The sequence below is a fragment of the Nycticebus coucang genome, chromosome 4 (genome assembly GCF_027406575.1).
Source record: "Nycticebus coucang isolate mNycCou1 chromosome 4, mNycCou1.pri, whole genome shotgun sequence".
Taxonomy (NCBI): Eukaryota; Metazoa; Chordata; class Mammalia; order Primates; family Lorisidae; genus Nycticebus; species Nycticebus coucang.
The window spans coordinates 91,195,295-91,222,898 of record NC_069783.1 but is presented as its reverse complement, the minus strand read 5'-3'; the positions used below and the strand labels follow the sequence as shown (position 1 = coordinate 91,222,898).

General features: G+C 48.5%; 2 protein-coding genes and 1 non-coding gene across 5 annotated transcripts; 2 read left to right on the top strand and 1 right to left on the bottom strand.

The window, feature by feature from the left end:
- Positions 1–668: 668 nt before the first annotated feature.
- CIAO1 (cytosolic iron-sulfur assembly component 1) lies at positions 669–5,931 on the bottom strand. The gene is made up of 7 exons (XM_053587391.1): positions 5,593–5,931; positions 4,912–5,060; positions 4,653–4,764; positions 4,456–4,544; positions 4,022–4,223; positions 3,180–3,267; positions 669–1,101 (listed from the first exon to the last, which is right to left on the bottom strand). The coding sequence occupies exons 1-7, from the start codon at positions 5,729–5,731 to the stop codon at positions 861–863; spliced, it is 1,020 nt and encodes a 339-aa protein (XP_053443366.1). The 5' UTR covers positions 5,732–5,931; the 3' UTR covers positions 669–860.
- Positions 1,938–2,077, top strand: LOC128585029 (U4 spliceosomal RNA). Its single transcript, XR_008379790.1, has one exon. It is a non-coding gene; the product is annotated as a U4 spliceosomal RNA (small nuclear RNA).
- A 127-nt stretch (positions 5,932–6,058) lies between the features above and the next one.
- On the top strand, positions 6,059–18,566 carry TMEM127 (transmembrane protein 127). 3 transcript variants are annotated; one of them, XM_053587395.1, is made up of 4 exons: positions 6,059–6,215; positions 6,633–6,950; positions 16,652–16,816; positions 17,490–18,566. In XM_053587395.1, the coding sequence occupies exons 2-4, from the start codon at positions 6,707–6,709 to the stop codon at positions 17,795–17,797; spliced, it is 717 nt and encodes a 238-aa protein (XP_053443370.1). In that variant the 5' UTR covers positions 6,059–6,215; positions 6,633–6,706; the 3' UTR covers positions 17,798–18,566. The 3 variants fall into 3 exon arrangements, with proteins under 3 accessions (XP_053443370.1, XP_053443372.1, XP_053443373.1); XM_053587397.1 differs by lacking the exon at positions 6,059–6,215 and adding an exon at positions 6,240–6,361; XM_053587398.1 differs by lacking the exon at positions 6,059–6,215 and adding an exon at positions 6,354–6,395.
- The last annotated feature ends 9,038 nt before the right edge of the window (positions 18,567–27,604 follow it).

Genomic DNA, 27,604 nt, shown 5'->3' with positions numbered 1-27,604 from the left:
GAAAAATGTAATACCACAGATACGCCATGTTTATGTGCCACAGTTCTTCAGAGGGCCATAGCTATTGCCTCTTAAGATATTTTTGCCCCCTCTCTCCTGCCACAAAGAACCAATTTGCTTCCCTGTACAGAATTAACCACCTGTGGCCAGTAATAATTCCCCTTTAAGATTTCTAGCTGCCGTCACAGCCTAATGGTGCAGGAGGTATGTGAGGGTTTGTAAGAGAAAATAGAGGGCAGCACCTGTGGCTCAAAGGGATAGGGCACCGGCCCTATATGCCGGAGGTGGCGGGTTCAAACCCAGCCCCCGCCAAAAACTGCAAAAAAAAAAAAAGTAGAATGTCCCTCTACACAAACCTACATTAAGAAAAACATTTCCTTTAATATTGATTGGATATTTTAAATGCAAGGATTTACTCCAAAATTAGGAAGGCAGGACCTATTTCAGACAAGGATTCACCATGAAAATACTTTAAATTGTGAATGTCTTTATAAAATAGGACTTGGGACTCACCAGATTATTTTTATAAAGCTTACAATTTCAGAAAGGCCTGAGACACATACCCCCTCCTACTATACATTCAGTGATTACCAACAGTATACCTTCCCCCAAAACTTAATACTGTGCCCTAAAGCAAGCAAAATCTATGGCATAGTAAAAATGTACTGATATTCTGTAGCCCTTTATAAAAGGCTCTCAGGTAAAAGGAGGGGAAAGTTCTATAGTCTGTGCTTCTACCCAAGTCCAAACAGAAGCCAGCCAAGTTAAATAAAAGTCAAGGACATTACTCCAAGGCCTCTCAGGGGATGGGGAAGTCCTATGGAATATTCTGGAGACCCATTGTCCAAAGTCAATGTAGCTCAGAGGCCTTCAGGCTGCTGATACTTCCAGAAGGCAAGCTCCCCATCATCACTGCAGGAGGCCAGGAGACCCCGTTCCTTGGGGTTCCAGGCCACACAGTTGACATCCTGGGAATGAGCCTGACGCATGTGGGCTGTCAGAGAGAAGGTGGGCTGCTGTGGATCTGAGTTGGGATCCTCCTCAAATACTCGGATGGCATCATCCCCACAAGCTGTAGCCAGGGCCCCTGTCAGCTGACACCTGGGAGGAACATGCACATCAGTGGGTAATGCAGGTGGCTATTTCCTCACCGATTTGGCTACTTAGGTAGGAGATTTGTTCTACAGTTCCTGGCCTGTTCTCTTCCCAAACTTTAGTCCTCAGCGGAAAGGCTCTTATTGAGTTTCCCTAATATAGAACTACAAACGTCTAAGTCAGGGCTCTTCAAATTTTTTAAACAGGGGGCCAGTTCACTGTCCCTCAGACCGTTGGCGGGGCGGACTATAGTTTAAAAAAAAAAAAATGAACAAATTCCTATGCACACTGCACATTATCTTATTTTGAAGTAAAAAAACAAAATGGGAACAAATACAATCACACCGCCTCATGTAGCCTGCAGGCCGTAGTTTGAGGACCCCTGATAAGTGTTAAGGGAGCTTCCATCTAGTCTCCCCCACCAGTATTACCCTAAAAAACTATACTCTTAAAAAAAAAAACCCAAAAACAACTATACTCTTCTCAGTTAGCATAATCAGTTTCCTATGAAGTAGTCTTAACCCTTTTCTTCAGGCTACTGAGTTTTACCATATTTATTTAAGTATACTTTTGTTGAGGCCAGGCGCGATGGCTCATGCCTGTAATCCTAGCACTCTGGGAGGCCAAGGTGGGTGGATTGCTTGAGCTCTTGAGTTTGAGACCAGCCTGAGCAAAGCAAGACTAAACTACTAACCCCGTCTCTACTAAAATTAGAAAAGCTGGGACTGAGCTATGGGCACCGGCTACATACACCAAGGCTGGCGGGTTCAAACCCAACCTGGGCCAGCTGGGGCAACAATGACAACTGCAACAACAATAACAACAACAAAAAATAGAAAAACTGCTTTGTGCAGTGGCAGTATCGTAGTCAATAAGGTTTATCTGAGGCTCAATTATTGCTAATTAAAAACTTTTCCAATACCCCATTGTGATGACTTGCAATATAGTCGGCACTAACAATTTTCAACAGTCTCTAAGGAGACTGAATTAAAAAAAAAAAATTAAAAATACAAATAGAAGCTACTAGGGAGGCTGGGGCAAGTAATGCCACGGCACTCTACCAAGGGCAATCAAGTGAGACTCTGTCTCTAAAAAAAAAAAAAAAAAAAAAAAAAAAATACAAATAGAAAAACTGAGGCAAGAGGATTGCTTAAGCCAAGAGTTGGAGATTGCTGTGAGCTATGATACCACAGCACCCTAACCAGGGCGACAGCTTGAGACTCTGTCTCAAAAACAAAAAACAAAAAATAAGCCTGGTGGTGCCAGTAGTTCAGTGGGTAGGGCGCCGGCCACATATACTGAGGCTGGTGGGTTTGAACCTGGCCTGGGGCAGCTAAAACAACAATGACAACTGCAACAACAAAAAAAATAGCTGGGCATTATAGCGGGTGCCTGTAGTCACAGCTACTTGGGAGGCTGAGGCAAGTGAATTGCTTACGCCTGAGTTGGAGGCTGCTGTGAGTTGTGACGCCACAGCACTTTACCCAAGGCAACAGCTTGAGACTCTGTCCCCCCAAAAAAAAAAAGTGGACTTTTGTTGAACAGATTGTTTCCATGTTTGTTAATATAAAGCAAGCTTCAGTACACATCAGTTTTTTCATTGTTTCAGATTATTCCTCAGGATGAACTCTAAGAGCTAGAATTGCACTCTGAAACACTCTCCTATATGAATAAGGCAGCTTTTCTGGCCTGTATAAGGGTACAGTTAGTGTTACCAAACCATAAATATCCCAGCCTTTGAATCCACAAATTCAATAATTTCTGGGTAGTATGATGCTTTGCGAACAGCAAGGGCTGCTGTTGTCCTTATACCTGGGATCTTAATCCAGGTGCTAGCTTGGGTCTAAGTCTGTTCCCTGCTCCTAAGAATTCCAGGCCAGCCAGCTCTAAACTAGCCCAGTGGATCTGATCTAAAGAATACCAGTGGCTGCTCTTAATTCCTGTGCACTCCTCCAGATGGCACAGTGCAGCATAGGTCATGACTTCTCTGAAATCCCTATGGGAGTGGAGTGGGGTGGGGTGGGGTGGGGTGGAGTGGGGTGGGGTGGGGTGGGGTGGGGTGGAATGGAGGGTGGATGTCTTACCAAGCCACATCATAAATGGTCCTGGAATGGAAGCCCGACAAAGTGCAGATGCATTTCCAGCTGGGGTCAGGGCCACTGCATGCCACCCCTGCAAGACAAATTTCTCTTAAGCCTAAAATGTTTGTACATCCCAGGCAACTCAGGGGAGTAAATGAACTACTGCAGAGTGAGCCCTCCCTCACCCTTATTTCTAATTAATTATGAGCTCTGCCTTACATACTATGGCCAAAATGACCTTTCTAAAGAATTCTCAGAAAAAAATATTCCTGTTCTGCTGCAGACTATATCTAACTAGTTATAGCCTGCCTTTTAAGGCCACCCACCGGCCAGACCAACCCATTTTAACCCTCCTTAAACTCTTTATATATATTATATGCCATCTAAATGAACTACCATTCTTTACATTAGTCTAGGCATACTCAACACCAATGCCTTTACTTGCTGTTGTGTTTTCACCTGGAATTTTTGTTTAAAATCCTACAAATCCAGCCGGGCGTTGTGGCAGGTGCCTGTAGTCCCAGCTACTTGGGAGGCTGAGTCAAGAGAATCGCCTAAGCCCAAGGATTTGGAGGTTGCTGTGAGCTGTGTGACGCCACGGCACTCTACCGAGGGCGATAAGGTGAGACTCTGTCTCTACAAAAAAAAAAAAAAAAAAAAAAAATCCTACAAATCCTTTTAATGAAAGATGAAATAGCCCCTGTTCACAAAGCTTTCCTGATTCTTCCATCACTCAATGTGGAGCCCTCCTGTGGCCCATCTTACTTTTTACCCCAATTTGCTATGATTTATCTGTGTGCCTTACCAGACTGCAAACCTCTGGAGCTCCACTACTGGACTCTCACCTTGCTCATTGCCTGGTAGATACTGGCGCCAGATGCGCACAGTCCGGTCATCACTGCAAGATGCCAGGCGCTGGCCACTGGGGTCAAAGGCCAAGCTCCACACGGTGGATTCATGGCCCTCAAGAGTAGCATAGCATACCCAGTCATCCTCTTCCTCCCGGTAGAGCTTCACTGTGTCATCATAGCTGGCAGAGGCTAACAGCTGAAAGAAGGGGAAAGGAGACCCAGTACTTGCCTGAATGACCCAGGAAGTGCCTATGGTTCCAATACGTCTCACTGCCAGGACAGGACAGTCCCAGGTATCTGTTTTTATAAAGGAACTAATGTTTTTTGGTCCCTGTGAAAGTCAGGTCAAGACTGAAGAGCAAAGAAAGGCTGGGTATGACCTCCACAGCAAAGTTCCTTCCTACTAAGAGATCTTGCCTGACTCTTACCTCCTGGCTTGGATGCCAAACCACATGCTTAACATCCTGTGTATGTGAGTTGAGGACACTGACACATTCATACTCATCCTCTTCATCAACTATAGGAGAGAAAAAAGAAAGGAACCCAAGCGCTGACGCTGCTGGCAACACAGAAGTGGATATCTGTCAAGAGGTTCCCAATTCCACCTAGAGGGACCTGGACTCACCTTCCCAGACCCACACACTCTTATCTCTGCTACAGGTGGCCAGGAGGTTGCCAGATGGGGCCCAAGCCACTGACTTGACCTCATTTTCATGGCCCTCAAGGGTGGTTACACACTGTAAAAAGGGAAGAAGGATGAGAATTAATGGCAGCTAAGACTCCTGGAGTCCTTCATATGGATATACAGCCCAAGTGGCCCAGATTTCTGAATCAGTCCATGGTAGCAAACAAGCAACAATCTCAGGCCCATTCAGCCTGGTTACCTCAAAGTCATCCTGGTTCTTCTTCCAAATGCAAGTGGTAGCATCAAAGCTGGCAGAAGCCAGATAATTACCGCAGGGAGACCAGGCCACTTTCCGCACAGTGCGCTGGTGGCCTTCAGAAAGGACAGACTTGCAGATCCAGCTATCACCTAAAGGCAGAAGATGAGTGTGCAAGACAATGCAAAGCATCATCAAGCCGTCCCATAACGAGGGCGGAGGGGTTGGGGTGGTGGTGGTCGTATTGGAGCAAACGGAGGTGGGGAGGGGGAAGCAAAGTTCAATTGGTATATTTAACAACATGCTTATTAAACAAATATGTAACTGAGTACTTCTTCTGGAGGCATCCTTATAAACTGCCAATGGCTTCCAAATGCCCTGGAGATAAAATCTGAACCTCACCGTCCAGCTGTGTTACTCCGCAGCCTGCTTTCCAACCGCCTTTCTTTCCCTGTTTTCCTGTCTCAGCAACTATCACAATTCCCTCAACAGTTCCAGCCTGTTGACATTTTTGCTTCTGTTATTCGCCTGCGAATTCCTTCTCAGAGTGTCTAAAACGTGACTTGAACTCTCCCTCAGCCAGAAACCCCGTTCAGGGTCGGCCTCCCCCGCAGGCTGCGCACTCACACTGTGCACATGGGGAGCCCTCCGCGCTGCAGTTCGCACAAGCAGGCCAACCCTTACCCTCGGTGCCCCAAATGCGAATTCTCCGGTCGCCACCGCACGAAGCCAGCAGGGTCCCGGCGGGGTTCCAGGCTAGGAACCAGCAGCGAGAGTCCGGGTGCGCCGGGACACGACTCAGCAGCACCAACGAGTCTTTCATGGCTGCCCGGCGCAGGGTGAGGAGATAGACAGGGTCAGACGCGGCAACCGCGGGTCTCACCGCGCAAGTCTCCGCAACGCCCGCTCTAGATTCCAGCGGCCACCATAAACTCCCGCTTCCGCCCGAGGGCCCGGGTTGTCCTGGGAACTAAAGCGCCTGCTGCTGCAGCTGCGCAGCCTTCTGGGAGTTGTAGTCACTCCCTTCACCTCCCCCAGTGGGAAGTTCAGGAAGACCTCCTTGAACTACCAGTCCCGTGAGGTCCTGCGTAGAACCGACAGCACCGCCCAGGCTCTGACGCGCGAGTAGGGGGCGGAGGACAGGGCAGGCAGAGGAGGAGACAGAGCAGGAAAAAGCCGGAAGTGCATCCAGCCCGGGTCGGTCCGGGCGTTGCGGGTTTGGGGCCTGGGATCTCTTGGCCCCCGGCAGCTGAGAAGCCCGTGACGGCGCACAGCGGCGCCATCCCAGCCCTGAGACCTGCTGACCGGTGAGGGACGGTGGGGAGGAGCCTGAAAACAGTCCTTTCTCCGCACAGGTCGCGCCCGAAAGCGCTAGTCCCAGATCTCCGGTTCCCGATCCCCGCGGCCCAGCCCCATTCTCCGCCCCTCAACATTCTCTGGTCGGGACGCCGGAGTGGGTTTTTTTCTCCACCAGCAGCCGACCTCTGGTACCTCCTCTTTCCACTCCCGTCTGCCCACACCCCATCTGGCCCACGGCCCTCTCCGGGACCTTGTTCTGCAGCCCTATTCTAAAGTCCCTCATCCCCGCCCCCCAAAACCCCGTAGCCCTCGCGTCTCCTTTCATCTCTGGGTTCCACCCCACTATTCTCTGGTGTGGGTCCTGACAGCCCCACGGTTGCCTTACCTGCTGCGAGCCCAAAGCATTGCTCTTCTTTTCGGGACAGGCAGGTTCTGAGCGCCCGGCAGAGGTCGGCGGCTACCAGCAGCGACCGCGGTGCGACGGCGGGCGGCCCCGGGCATGTATGCCCCTGGAGGCGCAGGGCTGCCCGGCGGGCGCCGGCGGAGGAGCCCGGGAGGCAGCGCTCTGCCCAAGCAGCCGGAGCGTAGCCTGGCCTCGGCCTTGCCTGGCGCCCTGTCCATCACGGCGCTGTGCACTGCCCTCGCCGAACCCGCTTGGTTGCACATCCACGGAGGCACCTGTTCTCGCCAGGAGTTGGGGGTCTCAGACGTGCTAGGTTACGTTCACCCAGACCTGCTGAAAGGTGAGAGCACTTTGCGCTGGCCCTCCAGGCCTTGGAGGGGGCCAGAATGTGGTGGGGGCTGAATGAAAGACAGCTAGGGCAGGCACTTGGTTGAAGAAAAGGTCCCCCATTCCTGCCTGGTGTGCATGCCCACCAGGTGGCTCTGTTTGGGGTCCGGCCCCTCATTAATTCTGATGTTATTCAGCTAAGCACCTACTTCTCACAGCCATGCTAATCCAGACTGCTGCTATTTTAGGATTCTGCTGGAGGAAGGGCGCTGTATAGTGAAAAAAGATAAGGATGCTAAGTGTCGCAATTAGCTGTCCCCTTCTAAGAAACCTGTAAGCTTTGGAAAAGTTTCTTTGTGGCAGATTGGTTAATGGAGGAACAGGAACTTTTAATATGACTAGGATTTAAAAGATCGCTTATTGTTCTATCTATGGTAATTGAATTTTTATAGAGGGAAAGGGGATCAGCGGCATTTCAGGTAATCAGAAGTCAGTTCCATTGCCACTCTCAGTAAAACAGAATTTGGCTCTTGGAACCATTTCAAGAGTGCCTGACTGAGGTTCATCGTCATGCTTCCCAGCCAGGTAGACAGCCAAAGCCTACAGTAGGGTTCCAGGGAGTCCCATAGTTCATCCGGAACAGTTCTGTTCCAGTAGTGAGGTAAAGGCAGTGTGGTGTGAGGGCAGGACTGCACCACCTGGCTTTTACCCTAAAAATGGCCCACTGACCATTTTTAGGGTAAAAGCTTAAGGTCTTCATATTTCTTCCCTTGCTATTCCTGGTGGCTGTGATATATTCCAGATGTTTACCGCCCCACAAATCAGAAGCACTTCCTGATAGCTGCATGTTGCCTTTTGAAGGATTCAGGCACTTGGGTTTGGTGAAAAGGGCAATAACACAATTTCCCCTCTGTGTATTGGATCATATATTGGTTCTGCAGGTCTAGGCTGAAAAGCCTCATCTTTGTGGCCTAATGTCTTTCTTGGTGGGTTCTCTTACTATATTGCATCTGTCTTGCATTTTAGGGGTTTTCGAGTGATTTTATAGAGAACAGGTTGGGGGCTTCTGGTTTGTTTGTAGGTTACACAGGTTGGTATCATTTGCTGGATTGGCTCATTAAAACCAAAGTTACACACATGATGAAGTCCTTGTGATATGCAGCTTTTTCTCAAGGATGTAATGGTGGCATAAAGGGCATCAAGTTTGAGTGAGTCTGGATGGTTTGCCCTGCACTTCCTTCTTTGAAGTGTAGCTGCCCCATTCCCTCTGCTTCACGTAGGCTTTTGCAGTTGATCTGTTGTGTTTCAGTGTTTCAGGAATTCACTGTCACCTTCAATCTAGTAGAGAGTTACCAATACTCCCCCATTGCATATCATCGTTTGTAGTGGGGGGCTCATAAAATTCACATAGCTGAGACTACCTCACATCTGTGGATGCCAGTGTGAAATGATGCCATCTCACTTACGGTTTTTATCCTTTGTTTTACTTTAGCTGTCGTAAGGAATGATCTCACTATTATTCCACTTTGGTATGCATCCGTGTCAAAGGCATGTTAAAAATAAAAATAAATTCTTGATACAGGTACTTCTTTGTTCGACTATACATTTACCCTGTCTAAGAAATTATTTAGACCAAATTCTGTCTTTTGCAAAGCATGTTTCCTTAACCTTTATGTTATATTTGCTCGTATGTTTAGGGGTCTTACCCCATGTATAGTTTCTACCTGCTTGCCTATGGCCATTTCCTTGGCCATTACAAGATAGGAATACTTTGTGCCCATTAATGGGAGAATTGGTAGTGATGCTCTCCAATCCTTGCAAAAAAAGGTGAGGATTCAGAAGGTCACTGTGTCTCCTCTCCTTTCTGTCTGTATCTGTTGCCCACTGTATCTGTATCTGGGCCCTCAGATATGTGGTATCCTGTGTGACTAGATCCTCAGGGCCTCACAGAAGTCCTAACCTAGAAGCCTAGGGTATTCCCCATCACAGGAGGGAGCAGAGCTGTCAAGCACAGATGTGTTGCGTAAAGATACTTGCAGAAGAAGAGCAAACCCTGCCAGCTCTCCGTAGGTGATGGGAATGGGGTAGGCCAGCAGGCCCAGAGTAGCATTACCATTTCTCACTCCCGGCCTGAGTGCCACACATTTGTGTTATGCTAAGCACACTCCACAGTTGCTTTTAGTTTCTTCTAGACAGGATCTTTATTTGGTACTTACTGTCATTAGCCCCACTTTGCAAAGGTCTTTAGCCAGAGAGGTTAGGTAATTTGCTCAGGAACACATAACTAATACAAGTGACATCAACTCCAAAATTCATACTGTTGCAACTATCTTAGTACACACCAAGTTTATTTTTTTTTTAATCTGAGCTGTCCAAGACTTATCACTTCCCTATTCTGGTTGAGTTTTATCACAACCCCAGTCAAAGCTATGCTTTTTTACCAAAACCTTGTTACGTTGGTGTTGGGGCTCAAGTTGATTAAGCTGAGACAAAGCCACTCACCCTCCCACTGTCTCTCACAGAGCTTTAGAGACTTTAGCCAATGCCAGCTGCCTCCAAAGATGCCCTCCTTGGGTGGCACCTGTGGCTTAGTGGGTAGGGCACTGGCCCCATATTCCAAGGGTGGCAGGTTCAAACCCGGCCCCGGCCAAACTGCAACAAAAAAATAGCTGGGCTTTGTGGCGGGCACCTATAGTCCTAGCTACTCAGGAGGCTGAGGCAAGAGAATCGCCTAAGCCCAGGAATTGGAGGTTGCTGTGACCTGTATGACACCTTGGCACTCTACCGAGGGCGATAAAGTAACACTGTCTCTACAAAAAAAAAAAAGAAACAAACCAAAGATCCCCCCCGCCAGATTCTCCCTCAATCTCCCCAAGGGGTGCCTGCTTCCTACACAGTTGTTCAACCTGGGTCTGTGTCCAGGATAGAGGAGCCCCAGATAATTATTCCTTCTGGGCCTCAGACCCTTTCTTCCTCCCAAGTGTGACCAGCAAAGGGCACCACTGTCAACATCCTCAAAAAGTGTCTCTGGAGAAAGAGGAAGTTGGGGATTAGAAGTGAAGTGAATCACAATTGATTACAGCCACTGGAAGATCATGGGAATTCTAGGGATAGCCTGTGCACCTGAGGGGTGGTGACTGATGAAGCTGACATTGCCGGGTCCTTTGGAGCCTGTCCTTAGAGACAGATCTGCTAGGACCATTAGGGTCTGTGGGATGACCTGGTCAGGCACTAGAGGGCCCTGTTGGAGGCTGGTGTCAGAGGCCTAAAAAAGTCACAGCAGGGTGAGGAGGGAAGGACATGAGACAGAAGCAAGAGCTGGTCGGAAGCCACTTCGGCCTTCCTGCCTGTAGCCTGTTTTGGTTGGGAGGGGTTAGAGCAATAGGCAGGTAGACAGGAAGAGCTGGGGCCTTCAAAACAAATCCAGCCCAGTGACTCACCAGTGACCTTGAGCAAAGTCAGTTCCTCAGGATCCTATTACATAGCAGCTGCCTTCTTCCCTAATGACTAGAGATATGGTCAAGTAATATTTACCAAAATAAATAGGCCAGACTGGAGGATAGGCTGTGTTCTAGGTCTGGCCGGGGTGTTGCTGCTGGACTGCATCACTGGCTTGAATTTAAAGTTAGGACCCTGCCTGATATGCCATTTCTCTCCCAAAATAAAATCATACATACATAGCCTGTGGGTTTTTGTTTCTCCAGCAATGCTCCAGGGAGATGTTTGTTGCCCTCCCTGCTGTACAATGTCTAGGAAGGGAGGAGAGAAAGATGTTGAGATACTGACCCCCCAGGAGAGTCTCTGAACTGTGTTCTGAGTGTGTCTGGGATAACTCAGCCTGTTCTTCCTGGGTGTTCAGAGACCCTCTGACAAAAGAGTGCCTGTGATATGGGGCAGGCTCCTGGGTATCAATTAGCATCACCCAAAGGGATTTCCCACTCACCCTGAGGTGACCCTTCATTCACACACGTCTTTAGGATCAGCTCACAGCTTTGGAGTGGAGAATGGCACTATTTTCTTTTCAATGAAGAAAGAAAACCTGTTTTGAGGGTTTGTTTTTTTTTTTTTTTTTTTTAGAGACAAGAGTCTCACTTTATCGCCCTCGGTAGAGTGCCATGGCATCACAGCTCACAGCAACCTGCAACTCCTGGGTTTAGGTGATTCTCTTGCCTCAGCCTCCTGAGTAGCTGGGACTACAGGCGCCCGCCACAACGCCCAGCTATTTGTTTGTTGCAGTTTGGCCGGGGCTGGGTTTGAACCCACTACTCTTGGTATATGGGGCCGGTGCCCTACTCACTGAGCCACAGGTGCTGCCCCTGTTTTGAGTTTTGAGCCAAAAGCCTGTCTGTACCACATTACCAGTCTGGTATGACAGACCCTGTGTCTGGCTTTAGTAGGCTTCTTCTCTAGCCCATACTGGCCAATGTGTGTGGTAGAGTAAGACAGGCACACCAGGGTGATGCCACTGTAGCCCAGCCAAAACAACTCCTAGTTAGTGGGGTAATAACAGTACAGGTGGCTGCTTTTTCACAGGCATGGTATCAACTGAGCCTCCTGTGTGCCCTTGTGGTGGGACGGGTGGACATTACTGCTTTCATTTGGTCAATGAGAGAGCAGAGTTTGAGGGTAGTCAAGTGACTTGCTCCAGGTGATAGGTAGTCTATAAGCAGACCTAGGATTTGGCACCAGGTTCAGAGCCTTTCTGGTGTCCCAATCACTTCCAAGAGCTGGTCTCTGATGGCCACAGTGCTGCGCAGAAGTTTAGACACCCTACTAAGCAGGTCTTGCCCAATAATTGCTTATATGAGCATTTTTCATCACTTAACGACATAGCAAGATCCCTCCCCAGGTTCTTGGACTTTCCTTTTTGCTTCTTCTTTTTTATTTTTTTTTTGTGAGACGGAGTCTCACTATGTTGCCCTCTGTAGAGTGATTTAAAGTCACAGCTCACAGCAACCACAAACTCTTTTGGGCTCAAGCGATTCTCTTGCCTCAGCCTCCCAAGTAGCTGGGACTACAGGCATCCACCACATGCCTGGCTATTTTTTGGCTGTAGTTGTCATTGCTGTTTGGCAGGCCCGGGCTTGGCACCAACCTGCCACCTCCAGTGTATGTGGCTGGCACTCTAGCTGCTTGAGCTACAGGCGCCGAGCCCCTTTTTTGCTTCTTTGTGAGATTTTGTGCTTCAAGCTGTTCTAGTGAGCTCTGCTCTGAGGATGGCTCTGACAGCATTCATGTTAGCTTTTGACCCTTCATTCACACACATGCCTTTAGGATTTGATTGTCTCCAGGGAAACATAAAGTGGCTGACTCTGGTGCTTGGAGATTGCGGGCAGCACAGTGCAGGGGAGCCTGACCCGGATTTGGAATCTAGCTCTGCACTGTGTGTCCTGGAGGAAGTCACTTAACCTCCTGGAGCCTCTGACTCTTCTCCTGAGCTGCGTGATGAATCCCCCACAGTGGCAGTGAGGATTAACTAAGATGACATTTGACCCATCTGTGTGCGGAGTCCATTGTTGGAGGGATATGCAAGTCACTTCCAACAATATTTGTCTCTGAGATGGGGCAGGTGACATCCAGAAGGGAAGGCATCTCCTCTCTGAAGTCTTCTATCATTTGCATGTTTTCCTTATTGTATGTCTTACGAAACATAAGACATATAATATATGTCTTACGGATTTACATTTTTAATGATAATACATTTTTGACGATAATACAATGAATGTCCTTGTGTTCACCATGCACCCAAAGAAAGAGAATAGTCCCTTTGAAGCCCCCACATGTTACTTTTTCACCCAGCTGCCTGGCTGCATTAAGTAATGCGAGTGGAATCTGACACAGCCTGCTGCAGCACAGCATGTGACCTCTGGCAGGTTATTCTTGGAAGCAGTAGAAAAACACTTTTGCCCTGCCCCATCACTGCCATATGCCACGTGGACCCCACGAAGAACTATCTCAGAGAGCTTTTAACAGTATTCAAAATCAAGCCAGGAGAAAGCCCTGTCTTCTAGAGTTTTTCTTTCAGTGAAGCCTCATCCACTGGCTAAGGCTGTGTGAGGCTGGGTTAAATGAAAGCTGGTCTCAGTTGCTGGCAGAGCTCACGCACAGGCAAGCTTCCTGGCAGTAGGTAGTTACCCAGGCTGGATGCTTGGACCCAAAACAGATGGTCAGCAGACAAGAGATCATGACAGATAGCTCTGAGGGCAGATTGGTGGGTGACCCAAAGCCCAGCTGGGGCATATGAGCCTCTATCTAAGCCCAGCCAGCATCTGCTTAGGTGAATTCTGACCCTGACATAGAGTATACATGTTTAGTCACAGAGGCCCAGGGCCCCCTTTTGCCTAAGACCCCATGATGTTCCATCTGCTGGGTTGAATAAGCTTTGTTGAGATTAGATCCCCTCCCCAGGTTCTTGGACTTTCCTTTATCTGTCCAGCTTCCTCTGAGGTTTGGGACCAGTGTTTATTGGAGTGTAGGCCTTGAATCACCTGCATGGGAGTTACTTGGGCTGCTTGTTAAAAATCCAGATTCCTGGGCGGCGCCTGTGGCTCAGTCGGTAAGGCACCGGCCCCATATACCTAGGGTGGCGGGTTCAAACCCGGCCCCGGCCGAACTGCAACCAAAAAATAGCCGGGCGTTGTGGCGGGCGCCTGTAGTCCCAGCTGCTCGGGAGGCTGAGGCAAGAGAATCGCTTAAGCCCAGGAGTTGGAGGTTGCTGTGAGCTGTGTGAGGCCACGGCACTCTACCGAGGGCCATAAAGTGAGACTCTGTCTCTACAAAAAAAAAAAAAGAAAAAAAAAAAATCCAGATTCCTAGGCCTTGCTCCAAAGCTAGAACTCAAAGCTAGAACCTGTAATCCTAGCACTGACAGGCTGAGATGGGAGGATTACTTGAAGCCAGGAGTTCGATCCCAGTGTGGGCAACAAGGCAAGACCTCATATCTACAAAAAATAAAAAAGTAAATAAATTATGCTCTCTAGTGGCCTAATGGTTAGGATTTAGTACTTTCAGATGCTCTGGGAGTTTGAGACCAGCCTGAGCAAGACCTGCCATGCTTTCATCTGGCACCCTAAATCACTTGGTAACTTTTGGCCTAAATGAAAGAAGAGCTTGCCAATGCCTGGGAAAGGGAGGGGGAAGAAGTTAAGACCTATTTCCTGCTTTTACTAAGCACTCACTCTACAGAGGGTGACAAAGTGAGACTTTGTCTCAAAAAAAATGAAAATAGTATTGGCCAGGTGCGGTGACTCATACCTGTAATCCTAGCACTTTGGAAGGCTGAGACAGGAGAATCCCTTGAGCTCGGGAGTTTGAGACCAGCCTGAACAAGAGTGAGACCCTGTCTCTACTAAAAATAGAAAAATTAGGCTGGGTGCGCTGGCTCATGCCTATAATCCTAGCACTCTGGGAGGCCAAGGTGGGTTGATTGCTTGAGCTCATGAGTTTGAGACTAGCCTGAGCAAAAGCAAGACCCCCCTCTCTACTAAAAATAGAAAAACTGAGGCAAGAGGATCGCTTGAGCCCAAGAGTTTGAGGTTGCTGTGAGCTATGACGCCATGGCATTCTACCCAGGGGAATAGCTTGAGACTCTGTCTCAAAAAAAAAAAAATAAAATAAAATAATAAAATAAAAATATGGATTGGCACCTGTAGGTCAGCAGCTAGGGCAACAGCCACATACACTGGAGCTGGCAGGTTCAAACCCAGCCTTGGCCTGCTAAAGAACAGTGACAACTATAACCAAAAAATAGCTAGGAGTTTGATGCCTGTGGCACAGTAGTTATGGGTGCCAGCCACATACACCAAGGGTGGCGGATTCCAACCCGGCCCCGGCCAGCTAGACAACAAGGACAGCTGCAACAAAAAATAGCCAGGTGTTGTGTGGGTGCGCGTAGTCCCAGCTACTTGGGAGGCTGAGGCAAGAGAATCGCTTAAGCTCACGAGTTTGAGGTTGCTGTGACACCATGGCACTCTACTGAGGGTGACATAATGAAACTCTGTCTCAAAAAAAATAATAATAATAAAATAAATATAAAAAAATTAGCCAGGTGTGGTGGTGGGTGCCTGTAGTCCTGGCTGCTCGAGTGGCTGAGGCAGGAGGATCACTTAAGCCCAGTAGTTTGAGGTTGCTGTGAGCTAGGCTGACACCATAGTATTCCAGCCTTGCTCAGCAGAGTAAACAGAGACTGTTTAAAAAAAAAAAAAAAAAAGAAAGTATTAAAGTACTAGAAGGAAATACAAGTTGCTCTGTGTTTCTGGTGTATGAGGTGTCATCCTGTGATCTCCCTCCCTTCACCGTGCCCCTAGGGACCTCTTGAGTGTCTCCTGTTTCCTTTCTTTGATTTATTCCCTTATTTTGGTAGAATGTGCACCCTTTGGTGCTGTTAATTTCTGAGTCTTTATGGGGATTTTGTGGTGTAAATTTAGTTGCTACTTAGCTTTTCCCACTGCTGGCTTCCCTTTAGCCCTGCTGGGTCTGCTGAGTCGTCCTAGTAGGGCTAAGTCTCTTTAAATTCCTGTTCTCAGAATTTTATTTTGCACCTCCCTTTCTCTTTGTGTGGGTTTATGACTTTAAAAAAAATGTTGGGCATGGTGGCTCATGTCTGTAATCCCAGCACTTGCCTCAGCCTCCTGAGTAACTGGGACTAGAGGTGCCTGCCACAATACCCGGCTACTTTTAGAGATGTGGTTTCACTCTTGCTCAGGCTGGTCTCAAACTCCTGAGCGCAAGCATTCCACCCCCCTCAGCCTCCCAGAGTGCTGGGATTACAGGCATGAGCCACTGCCCACATTGTTGTATAAGATCACCACTGTCCATTTTCAGAACTTTTTCCTCATACTAAACTGAATCTCTGTACACATGAAATGATAACATCCTGTTCTCTTCTCCACCACCCCTTGGCAACCACTAATCTACTTTCTGTGTCTATGAATTTGGCTATTCACATTGCATCCCAAACCCACTCAGCCCAGCTGTAGAGAAGGAATGTTCTTAGAATTCCACAAGAAATCTCAAGGCTTTCTACAAATGACATTTAAAGCCCATTTGAAGCCCAGCCAAGCTCAGTGCTTAGAATGAGTGAGGAAGGAACCAGGATGTCTCCCCATGTCTCCTATTGTTCATGGTGAACACCACCATCCTGCTTCCCTGTAAACCAGCCTTCTCTTCTTGTTCATGGCTGGACTCTTCCCTCACGACTGGGATAAGGATAATCATACAATATTTGTCCTTCTGTGTTTGGCTTATTTCACTTAGCATAGTGTCTTCAAGTTCAACTACTTTTGGAACAAAAAGGGAATGAATGAGTAAATGGGGAGTCAGCATTAATTGATCTCTGGCCTTAGCCTCTCTGGCTGTCTCAGCTTAGAAGTCAGGCTTTTCCTGCCAGCCCAAAGCATCCTTTAGCAGATAGGTTAATGTGACAGATTAATTGTCAGGATCTTTAAAAATAGAAGAGCATGGCAAGAACAACAAAGTGGAATCCTGTACTTAGACTAGTCTTGTTGGAAGGAGAAGGACATGAGGTACAGGGGAGCAGTAATCCAGAGTTCCTGTCTGCTAATGTGGAAGTTGTTCTAGAGCCTCTGCTATAGCTAAGTACTCACCTGGCTCCCCAGGACTGTCTAGGGGGAGGGGGAGATTGAGTTCCTGGGTGGGGACTTCCTGCACCGAAGTGTTACTTGGGACCCTGAGGGTTTGGTTCTCCTTCCACAGATTTCTGCATGAATCCCCAGACAGTGCTGCTCCTGAGAGTCATTGCTGCCTTCTGCTTCCTGGGCATCCTGTGTAGTCTCTCTGCGTTCCTTCTGGATGTCTTTGGGCCCAAGCATCCAGCCCTGAAGATTACCCGTCGCTATGCCTTTGCCCATATCTTAACTGGTAAGCTTAGGGCCTACTCACAGTGGGGGTGGAACTGCCACGGGCAGCTCATGCTATCTGGAGTTGCAGATGGGGACTGACATTTCTATGGGCAGACACTGTTCCAGGTGCTCATGGAAAAGCCCCAGCCTTTCACAGAGCATTGGGGTGTATCAGGAGCTTGCTTCAGTCATTTGCATGTGCCCTTGCTGGTCCCACTTGGACCAGCTGTAGAGAAGGACTGCAATTCCACAAGAAATGTCAAGGCTCTCTGAAAACAACATCTGAACCCCAGCTGAGCTTGGTACCTGGAATGAGTGAGGAGGGAACCAGGCTGTCTTCCAGTGTCTCTGTAGTTCATGATGGGATTCTTCCCTCATGACTGGGCTGGTCTGTGGATTTGATTTCTACAGCTCATGAACTGCATGATTGTATCTATTTCTTTTAGGTACCCAGCAACATCCAGTTGTCTTAGTATCCCAATTGCAAGTACTTAAAACAGAGAGACTCTGACTGGCCTAGATGGTGGCCCTGGCTAAGAAACCCATGGCTAAGGGAGCTCCTTCTTACAGGGTCTGGGACCAGGCAGGTTCTCTAAGAATGGGTTTGGGGTAGAGGCTATGATTGGTTCCTAAAGCATCCTGACTACAGGATGCCTGCTAATCTGCCTTCTGTGCTGTCCTCTGTCCCTCAGTCCTGCAGTGTGCCACTGTCATCGGCTTCTCTTACTGGGCCTCTGAACTCATCTTGGCCCAGCAGCAGCAACATAAGAAGTACCATGGCTCCCAGGTCTATGTCACTTTTGCTGTTAGCTTCTACCTGGTGGCAGGAGCTGGTGGAGCCTCGATCCTGGCCACAGCAGCCAACCTCCTGCGCCACTACCCAACCGAGGAAGAGGAGCAGGCACTGGAGCTACTCTCTGAGATGGAGGAGAATGAGCCCTACCCAGCAGAGTATGAGGTCATCAACCAATTCCAGCCGCCCCCGGCCTACACGCCCTAGTGCCCACCCTGGGCTTTCTTCCTTGGCAGCCCTCCCCACTCTGCAGCTCCTCTTACACCCAGAGGAGTCCCTTGCCCCAGCAGGCCGCACTGGTAGGATCCTGACCATCGTCTCCAAACCTTCCCAGGAGAGACTCTGCCTTTAGGGTTGTTCATGTATCCCTGCTCTCGAAACCTGAGGTTCATCCATTTTACATAATGCACTTTTCCCCCTCCTGCCACCTTCTATTCCCTTCATGTTCACCAGTCATTACCAACCAGGGATGTCATACAAGTTTTCTCCCCTCATGGGCCATATCTTTAGGATTGGGACTTTCCTTGGAGAGCTGCTCATAGAGGATATTCCTGGATGGAAGAAGTATCAACAGGGCCCAAAGGGAAGGGGACTGTGCCCTGCGGGCTCACTTCACAGGGGTCAATGTTTGTTCCACAGCTATAGCTCTGGGATGACCATCCCACCCCTGGCCCTCGTTCCTTCTCGGAGTGCTCTAATACCAGGCTGCCCACTCCGTGGAGTTCTCTGCACTTTAGTCTTTGGACTTCTCCTCATGTGTGTTCTGGTTTTGTGGGGAGAAGGATTTGGTGTGGGGAAAGCAGAACAGTTGCTTTCCCTGCCCTGCCCTTGCTTCATGTGGCTGGAGCCCAGGCCAGGGGAGCAAAAGCTGGCATGAGACTGAGGCCTCCTGGTGCCTGTCAAGGATCAGAGTGAAGGGGACTAGATATCCCCAGCCCCTTCACCTTTTAAATGTGAGTTGTCTTAAAAGGAAAAAGCAAAACCAAGCAGCAGCAACAATATTCTCTTTTTTAAAATAGGGACAAGTCTGTTGTCATTTTTCAGAATCATGTCCTGTTCCTTTCGGCTCTGCAATATTTTGGGCCAAAGCTCCTTCCAAGCCCATGGTAGTTCCTCCCTGAGTCCCCACAGAATGCAGCCTCTCTTCCCTTGCTCCTTCCCTCCCAGTGACAGTGGCTCCCTGGGGCCTTCCTGTGGAACCCAGAGGGGCTGAGGACTGTGGCCTGGCTGGCCGGCCAGTGTGGTGCTCCTCAGGACTGCGGCACTGAGATGAAACCTGGCCTCAGTTCAGGAACAGGGGCCACAACAGGGCAGGAACTCATCACATAGGAACCACAACCAGTCGGGCCCCATCATGTGAGGCGCCAGACCCACCCTGTCAGACTAGGGTGTATCCTTCTGGCTGTATCCTTCAGGCTCAGCATGTCCTCTAGACTGTGAATTGGGGCTACAGCTTGCTGCATGCCCCTTTCCCCTTCTTGAATGTACTCTGATCTTGCAGTGTGCTACTGGCTCTTTCTTGCCCAGCCATCACTCGGGCTATCTCTTTTGCTCTGGATCTTGCTGAATTTTCTGCCCTGAGATCTAGGGCATAAAATGGGCAAAACTTGAAAGATCGTCATTGCAGATCCAGATGGCCACCCTGTCCTCATTAAATTACTAGCTTTGGAATCAGTGCCCAGTGCTGAGCTGAAAAGAAGACAGATTCCAATTTCTTCCCTCTCTTCAGGCAATAGACAGTTCAAGCAAGACTGGAGAATTGATACTACTTTTGACCTATGGCTAGAAAGGGATTGTCATGTCCCTGTCCTTTGGCCAGATTAGCTGGGAATGTCTGGACAGATGCCTCTGTGTGTGGTGAAGACCACGTCAGCACACAAGTGGGCGGCTGCTTGGAGTTCACTGCTATGATGCCAAAGTGTGTTCCAAGGTGACTCTACCACTCTTCCAGACTCTTCTTTTAGGCAAGAAAGGCTGCCTGCCGTAATACCTGAGCACAAAGCCAAGGAGCTGAATTAAGTCTGTCTGTCTGTAAAGTCCTGAGTTTTGTCAGTTTGTCATTGGCAGATATCCAAGTTGTGGCCAGTTCTCTCTGACCGTGGGCGTCTGAGTGGGCAGGCCAGAAGATCGGGCACTGAACACGCATGCCAAAGTGACCGGTCATCTCATAAGGACCTGAACATGACCCTGTGGACTATTCCATGTGATTCGGAACCCACTTTTTATTAGCTTCCCATGCCTCTGGCCCTTTTTTCTCTTGTCCCCTGCCATCCTAACACTGATAGTTTGTCATATAAATTCCCCTGGTTGTGTTTTTTTTCCTAGAAAAAAAATTAAAAAGCAAAACAAGACAAAACCCAGAAACCACAAAATAAGAATGTAAATGCCAGTGGCTGTCATTTGTCTGTTGTAGATTTCCTGATTTGGTGTGTTCTCTTCCTCTCAGAGAAGCAGGAGACATTGATACAGCTATAATTTAAAAGATGGTTAAGGCTTGGCACCTGTGGCTCAAGCGGCTAAGGCACCAGCCACATACACCTGAGCTGGCGGGTTCGAATCCAGCCCAGGCCCGCCAAACAGCAATGATGGCTACAACCAAAAAATAGCCGGGTGTTGTGGCGGGCGCCTGTAATCCCAGCTACTTGGGAGGTGGAGGCAGGAGAATCGCTTGAGCCCAGGAGTTGGAGGTTGCTGTGAGCTGTGATGCCACAGCACTCTACCCAGGGTGACAGCTTGATGCTCTGTCTCAAAAAAAAACAAAAGATGGTTAGAAGGGGCTTGGCAGGCGGCGCCTGTGGCTCAGTGAGTAGGGCGCTGGCCCCATATGCCGAGGGTGGTGGGTTCAAACCCAGCCCCGGCCAAACTGCAACAAAAAAATAGCCGGGTGTTGTGGTGGGCACCTGTAGTCCCAGCTGCTTGGGAGGCTGAGGCAAGAGAATTGCGTAAGCCCAAGAGTTAGAGGTTGCTGTGAGCTGTGTGACACCACGGAACTCTACCGAGGGTGGTACAGTGAGACTGTGTCTCTACAAAAAAAAAAAAAAAGAAGGGGCTTGGCATGAACCTGCTCCATGCATGGCATTTTCACCTCCAGAGCCTCCTAATCCTGACAGCTTCCACACAGGAAATTTCTAGGTCCCAAAGCTAGAAACAATAGGTGACTCCTGCTCAAGTCCTCAACTACAGTCCCTGAGCTCTTCTTGCTTCATCCCTGGTTAGCTGCAGAAGAGAGCACTGCTTCTGAACTCTAGCCATTGTGTGGGAAGGAATAGACGTCTTTGGGCTGTGTCTTGCAGAAGAAACTGCACTTTCTTTGAAACCATAGGGAATGATACAGGGTCTAGGAGCAGAGACAATTCCAGGAGTGTGACTCGTAGAAAAGCTTTCCAGGGGCTGTGCCTGGCCCTGATAACTGCCTACATTCTCTTCTTTCATACATTCAGCCCACAAACCAGGCCTCAAGTGTGCGTCATGGGAAAAGAGTTTAGGGCTCCCTTTGGGGAGCAGCCCTTTTTAGGGATTCTTTTTTTATTTTTGGGAGGAGTACACATTTTTCCAATTTCCTGTGCATTCAGACATTTATGATGGGCCTTTTGGGTTGTGCACAGAGCACTGTTAGATACCGTGAGAGAAACACAGCGACAGGGGACATGGGGAAGCTCTGTGTCCAAGTCATTTGTCATTTGTGAGATGAACTTGTCCACAGAAAGGCATAGTGAAGTAGATGGTCAGCTGGGGAAAGTGCTGTGTCCAGAGAGGAGGCTGATTCTGACCTGAGTGATTACAGAAGTCTTCCCAGAGGAGGCTTGAGCCATGTTGCCATGGTAGAGTATTGAAGGGAGGTGTTCCTGCTGAGGAAATGTTAAAAGCAAAAGCACATTGGTGGCCAGGGTGTGGTGACAGCAGAGATTAGAAAGGTGAGAGGAGCTGAGGCACTGAAAGTGGGAAGCCCTGGAAGGATTTTGAGAAGGGGAAGGACACAGCTTTACTTTAATTCCTGGTGATGGTGAGGAGTATCTGGCCAGTGTTAAGGGAAAGTGAGGGCATGGAAGTGGGGGACAGGTGGGACATGGTGTGGAAGACCTGGAACTTGGCAGAAAGGGAAGAGAGCAGTCATATTTGGCCCCCAGAGCCCAGTGTCTCAGCCAGGTGCTAGGGTAGGGAAAGCAGGAACCCCAGGCCCTGTCCACCCATCCCATGGCAGAAGGTAGAGTTAGTTGCCAATGAGGAGGGGACTCAAGCACAAGATGCTGTGGGATGTGAACGGCCAAGGGTGAGAACCTTCGGGCACAGGAAGAGGTTGTGTATCCAGGAGAGGGCAGTTTTCACTAGATAGCTAGAGATTCTGCTGGCATTTGGTCCACAGATGCCCATGCTCTCAGCAACTACAATAATGGGATACGGACTCTCTGGAGAGACAAAAAAACTAACAGACTTTATGGCCCCTGTTTTCAGATTATCTACAACCTTTCTTCTTCCTCTGCACTTTTTGGGGGAGTAGTGTTTTTTGGTGTTGGGAGGGGCATGGGGGAAAGAAAATGTCTTTCTGAATGAATCCACCTAAAATGAAGACACTTAGGGACAAGGGTTGGAGAATTATGAGATCAGTTCCTCATTATATGCTTTGGGGGAAGTTCTTGCTGGGGGAGGGGACAGTTTCCTCGGGGAAGTTATTTCCCACCCCCCTTAGTAAAGATATTACTGGTCTCAGAGCTGAAGGTTGTATGTTGGACTGCCCAGCCTATTCAGCCTGGACAGCAAGGGGTTTCATAAAATGATCTAGGAGAGATAGATGTCCCTCAGCCCAACCATGTGTCTAAGGGGTCAGGTCACAACCTTCAAAGAGAATGCCGGTTCCATCTCATACAGGTCTCTGAGAATGGGGCCTGAAGGATGCAGGGCCTGCAAGCAGCCCTGTTTGGAAGGTTCCTGTCTTTCTATCGTAGAAAATGGCACCGAGCACTGTCAGGACCTTCCCTTCATGGTGAGGTAAACCATGTAGCCCAGATGCCCTCCTTGGTTTCACCATCTAGATTTCTAGTGCCACCACTATTGTTGCAGGGTTTTCTTCTGGAATAACTTTGGAACAGTGGATGGGTTTTGTCTTAATGAGGGGGAGGTTGTCTCTTAGTCATTCTTTTTGTTTTTTTCTTTTTCTTTCTTTCTTTTTTTTTTTGAGACAGAGCCTCAAGCTGTCGCCCTGGGTAGAGTGTTATGGCATCACAGCTCACAGCAACCTCAAACTCCTGGGCTCAAGCGAGTCTCCTGCCTCTGCCTCCCAAATAGCTGGGACCACAGGTACCCGCCACAATGCTGGCTGTTTTTTAGTTGTAGCCGTCATTGTTGCTTGGTGGGCCTGGGCTGGATTCGAACCCGCCAGCTCAGGTGTATGTGGCTGGTGCCTTAGCCGCTTGAGCCACAAGGCGCCGAGCCGGGACTTTTTTCTTTCTTTCTTTTTTTTTTTTTTTTTTGTAGAGACAGAGTCTCACTTTATGGCCCTTGGTAGACTGCCATGGCATCACACAGCTCACAGCAACCTCCAACTCTTGGGCTTAAGCGATTCTCTTGCCTTAGCCTGCCGAGTAGCTGGGACTATAGGCGCCCGCCACAATGCCCTGCTATTTTTTGGTTGCAGTTCAGCTGGGGCCGGGTTTGAACCTGCCACCCTCGGTATATGGGGCTGGTGCCATACCGACTGAGCCACAGGCGCCGCCCCCTCTTAGTCATTCTTTACCACTTCTTTGCCGCCTCATAATCTAACAGAGGAGCATGGCAAATTTTCACATGCACACCAACACAGTATCTATGTCTTTGTTTACCTTATAAGTTCATTAGGCCAGGGGATCATTTTTTTTTTAATGTAACATTCATTCACCAAATACACTGAACACAATATACTTTGTGGAGGATGCAAACATATTCATAGATATGATCCTTGCCCTTGAGGGCCTTTCAATCTAGCTGCCAGGAAAAAAGAAATCTGATAAAACCAAAACCAGGGCCTGGCACCCGTAGCTCAGTGAGTAGGGCGCCAGCCACATATAACAAGGTGGGTTTGAGCCCTGCCCGGGCCTGCTAAATAATGACAACTGCAACCAAAAATAGCCAGGTATTGTGGCAGGCGCCTGTAGTCCCAGCTACTTGGGAGACTGAGGCAAGAGAATCCCCTGAACCCAGGAGTTTGAGGTTGCTGTGAGCTGTGATGCTACAGCACTCTACCGAGGGTGACACAGTGAGAGTCTGTCTCAAAAAAAAAAAAAGCCAAAACAAGACAGTCAAAGGCAGCTTCTTGGAGAGAGTTAATCTGGGCCTTAAGAATGAGTAAGCTGGGGCGGCGCCTATGGCTCAAAGGAGTAGGGTGCCGGCCCCATATGCCGGTGGTGGCGGGAAAAAAAAAAGAAGCAGGAAAGAAAAGGCAACTTTGGGGGAGTTGGTGTTTTGAGCAGTGATGATACTCACTGGTGGGGAGTGGACTTCACCCACGAGGGCCTGGAACTAAAGTTATTGCCAGAACACTTACAGCTTCAAGATGCAGAGACAGCGCCTGTGGCTCAAAGGGGTAGGGCACTGGCCCCATATGCTGGAGGTGGCGGGTTCAAACCCAGCCCTGGCCAAAAACTGCAAAAAAAAAAAAAAAAAGAGAGAGATACAGAACTCGAACTATTTTAATTAAATGGAAGTTAGTGGCTCCTGTAAGTGAAAAGTTCAGGGTAGTCCAAGAGACTTGGCTGGGCCCAGGGGCTCAAACAATGATGTGAAGACAAAGTTTCCATCTCTTTGCTCTGTTCGCTCAGGCATTCTCTCCCCAAGTGGTGAAGAAGCTGCTGGCAGTCCCAGGCTCATGCTAACCTCTAATGAGGTAACTAGATCATACCCCTGAACTGTGGCCAAGGACCTGGTGTTTCATACTATGGCCCAAGAGGAGGATGGCTACATGTGACATCTTGGATTCAGAGATATACCACTGATGGTAGTTGGGATGTGTGAGCACTTATGTGAGGCCTGCTCCCAGGAGAGGTCCTTGCTGACATAAGCTTCCAATAGCCTGTTAGCCCTCCTCTTACTGTGATACTAAGATGTGAGCCCACTGACAAGTCTGCTTTCTTGCAGAAGTTCCATGTGTTGGCTCAGCACCCATAGCACAGTGATTACGCTGCCTGCTGGGTGGCGGGTTTGAACCCAGTCTGGGCCAGCTAAACAATGACAATTGCAACAAAAAATAGCCGGACACTGTGGCAGGCTCCTGTAGTTCCAGCTACTTGGGAGGGTGAGCCAAGAGAAATGCTTAAGCTCAAGAGTTTGAAGTTGCTGTGAGCTATGACACCACAGCACTCTACGGAGGGCAACATGAAGAGACTCTGTCTCAAAAAAAAAAAAAAAAGTTCCATGTGTCCTATCTTTGAACAGAGTTGGAACTCTCTAGCTCACCCACTCTGAAACAGCAAACAGCCTTGATTATGCTAGCCTTGTCTCGGGAATTGTTTCTTTTACTTCTTCCCTACTCTTTCTTCCTGTTTCATTCTAGTGTCTACTCCAGCTCCTGACTTTCCCGACTTCTTCTTTTCCACTTTGAACTCAGCACTTTGCTCGAGTAGTACTGGGCACTCTTGAAGACAAAGCTTGGACACATCCTGGCTATTTTGGGTACCCTCCCACCCAACCCAAGTCCCACCTGCATATCTCTATCCTGAATTTGGTCGAATGGGTGGGATGGGCCAAATTGGGCCAAAAATGGGGGCTGCATCAGACGACAGAAGGCCAGAAGACAATGGGGCTGATGCCCTGGTTGCCATTTGAGTACATTTTTTGAGGTAATTCCTCAGAATTCTTAGTTTTCTGGTGACCCTGGAATGATGTAGGATTATTCGGTGTTCTCCAAAGAAACAGAACCAATAGGATGTGAATATATATACAGAAAGGAACTTATTATAAGAAATTGGGTACATTTTTTGAGGTAATTCCTCAGAATTCTTAGTTTTCTGGTGACCCTGGAATGATGTAGGATTATTCGGTGTTCTCCAAAGAAACAGAACCAATAGGATGTGAATATATATACAGAAAGGAACTTATTATAAGAAATTGGGTCATAGGGGTGGCGCCTGTGGCTCAGTGAGTAGTGCGCCAGCCCCATATACTGAGGGTGGCAGGTTTGAACCCGGCCCCGGTCAAACTGCAACAGAAAAATAGCCAGGCATTGTGGCAGGCGCCTATAGTCCCAGCTACTCGGGAGGCTGAGGGAAGAGAATCACCTAAAACCAAGAGCTGGAGGTTGCTGTGAGCTGTGATGCCACGACACTCTACTGAAGGGGACAAAGTGAGACTCTGTCCCTAAAAAAAAAAAGAAAGAAAGAAAAGAAGGGGCAGCGCCTGTAGCTCAGTGAGTAGGGAGCCGGTCCCATATGCTGAGGGTGGTGGGTTCGAACCCAGCCCCGGCTAAACTGCAACAAAAAAAAAAAGAAAGAAAGTGGCTCATGAAATTATAGAGGCTGACAACATCCAAGATCTGCAGGAGAGTCAGCAAGCTGGAGACCCATAGCTGATGTTTCAGTTCAAGTCCAAAGGCAGGAAGAAAGTTGACGTTATAGCTCAAAGACAGTCACACAGGAGGTATTCTGTCTTACTCAGGCATCCAACTGGTTATATGAGGCCCACTCACATTAGGGAGGGCAATCTGCTTAACTCAGTCCACCAACTTAAATGTTAGTCTCATCCAGAAACACCCTCATAGAAATACCTAGAATAATATTTGACCAAATATCTGGGTACTCTGTGGCCCAGTCAAGTTGGCACATAAAATTAGCTATCACTTTCTGTCTTTTAACATGTGCTCAATTTTTAACAAATATCTCTACAATGGGACTTTCCCCCCGGCCTTGGACCTACTTACTATAGAAAGATGTTGAGAAATTCTCTAAGTGAGAATTTTAAGTGGATGAAAGGTTTGAAAAAATAAACAGCTCTAGAAAAAAGGATGGAATAGCAATCTTAAATGTGTGAGGAGATAATTAGTTGCTCAGATGTGTGACCTAAAAAAATATTCCTTCTCATTATGACTCAGTTTCCTCATGTATAAATGAGGGGAGGGGCTGAACTGAGAAACTTTGAAGTTCCTGCCAGCCCTGAAGATTTGTGACTTCCAGAGAGAAGGATGCCACCCTACGCATCCACTGTGGTAGATCAAGAAGGACTGAGGAGGCGCCATGACCCTGGACCCATGACCCATGCCTGCTGGGCCTCCGCATGCCCTAATCAGGAACTGCAGGAACCGTGCAACCCAGCGTCCTCCCGCCTGTACCCTCCCTGCCTCCACACTGGCCCACTGATCTGGCCAGGGACTCAGGTAGCCGCGTGCCCTCTGGAGCCCTCCCTGCCTCTGCACGGAGCCCTTCTCCTGGCCAGAGACTGCTGGAGCCTTGGGCTCTCTATGCCAAAGTCACTGAGTGCCAGGCACTCCCAGAACCGTGTGCACCACCCCCGGCCCTGTTGCTCGATCCAGGTGTGTCACACTCCAGAGCTGCTTCCACAACCAGAAATCCCTGGCTGGGGCACCCCAGAGGAATTAAACAGGGTCACTCCCTACAAAGATCCAGCAACAATAGAGTGATCCCGCTGGGGTCTAATCTTGGAGAGACACCTCCCCAAATCTGAGGATAGCAAGAGGCAACAGTGAAAAACAATCATGAGGCGAAATCAACAGAAAAACTCTGGCAATATGAATAATCAGAGTAGATCAATTCCCCCAAGGATCAGTGGGGCAGACATAGCACAAGATCCCATGCACAAACAAATAGCTGAGATGTCAGAAATCGAATTCAGAATCTGGATAGCAAATAAGATCGAATTAGAATTCCAAGCAGTAACCCAAAAGATATCTCAAGAATTGAACGAATTCAAAGACCAAATGACCAAAGATTTTGACACATTGAGACAGGAAGTTGCAGCCCTCAAAGATCTGAGAAACACAGTAGAATCCCTCAGTAACAGAAGGGAGCAAGCAGAAGAAGGGATTTCCGATAT

Coding starts and splice junctions, on each gene's coding strand:
- CIAO1 (XM_053587391.1), bottom strand. CDS start 5,731: ATGAAAGACTCGTTGGTGCTGCTGAGTCGTGTCCCGGCGCACCCGGAC. Junction 4,545..4,652: donor GAGTGTGTGGGTCTGGGAAG/GTGAGTCCAGGT, acceptor TCTCTCCTATAG/TTGATGAAGAGGATGAGTAT. Junction 3,268..4,021: donor TCTACCAGGCAATGAGCAAG/GTGAGAGTCCAG, acceptor TTTGTCTTGCAG/GGGTGGCATGCAGTGGCCCT.
- TMEM127 (XM_053587395.1), top strand. CDS start 6,707: ATGTATGCCCCTGGAGGCGCAGGGCTGCCCGGCGGGCGCCGGCGGAGG. Junction 6,951..16,651: donor TCACCCAGACCTGCTGAAAG/GTGAGAGCACTT, acceptor CTCCTTCCACAG/ATTTCTGCATGAATCCCCAG. Junction 16,817..17,489: donor CTTTGCCCATATCTTAACTG/GTAAGCTTAGGG, acceptor TCTGTCCCTCAG/TCCTGCAGTGTGCCACTGTC.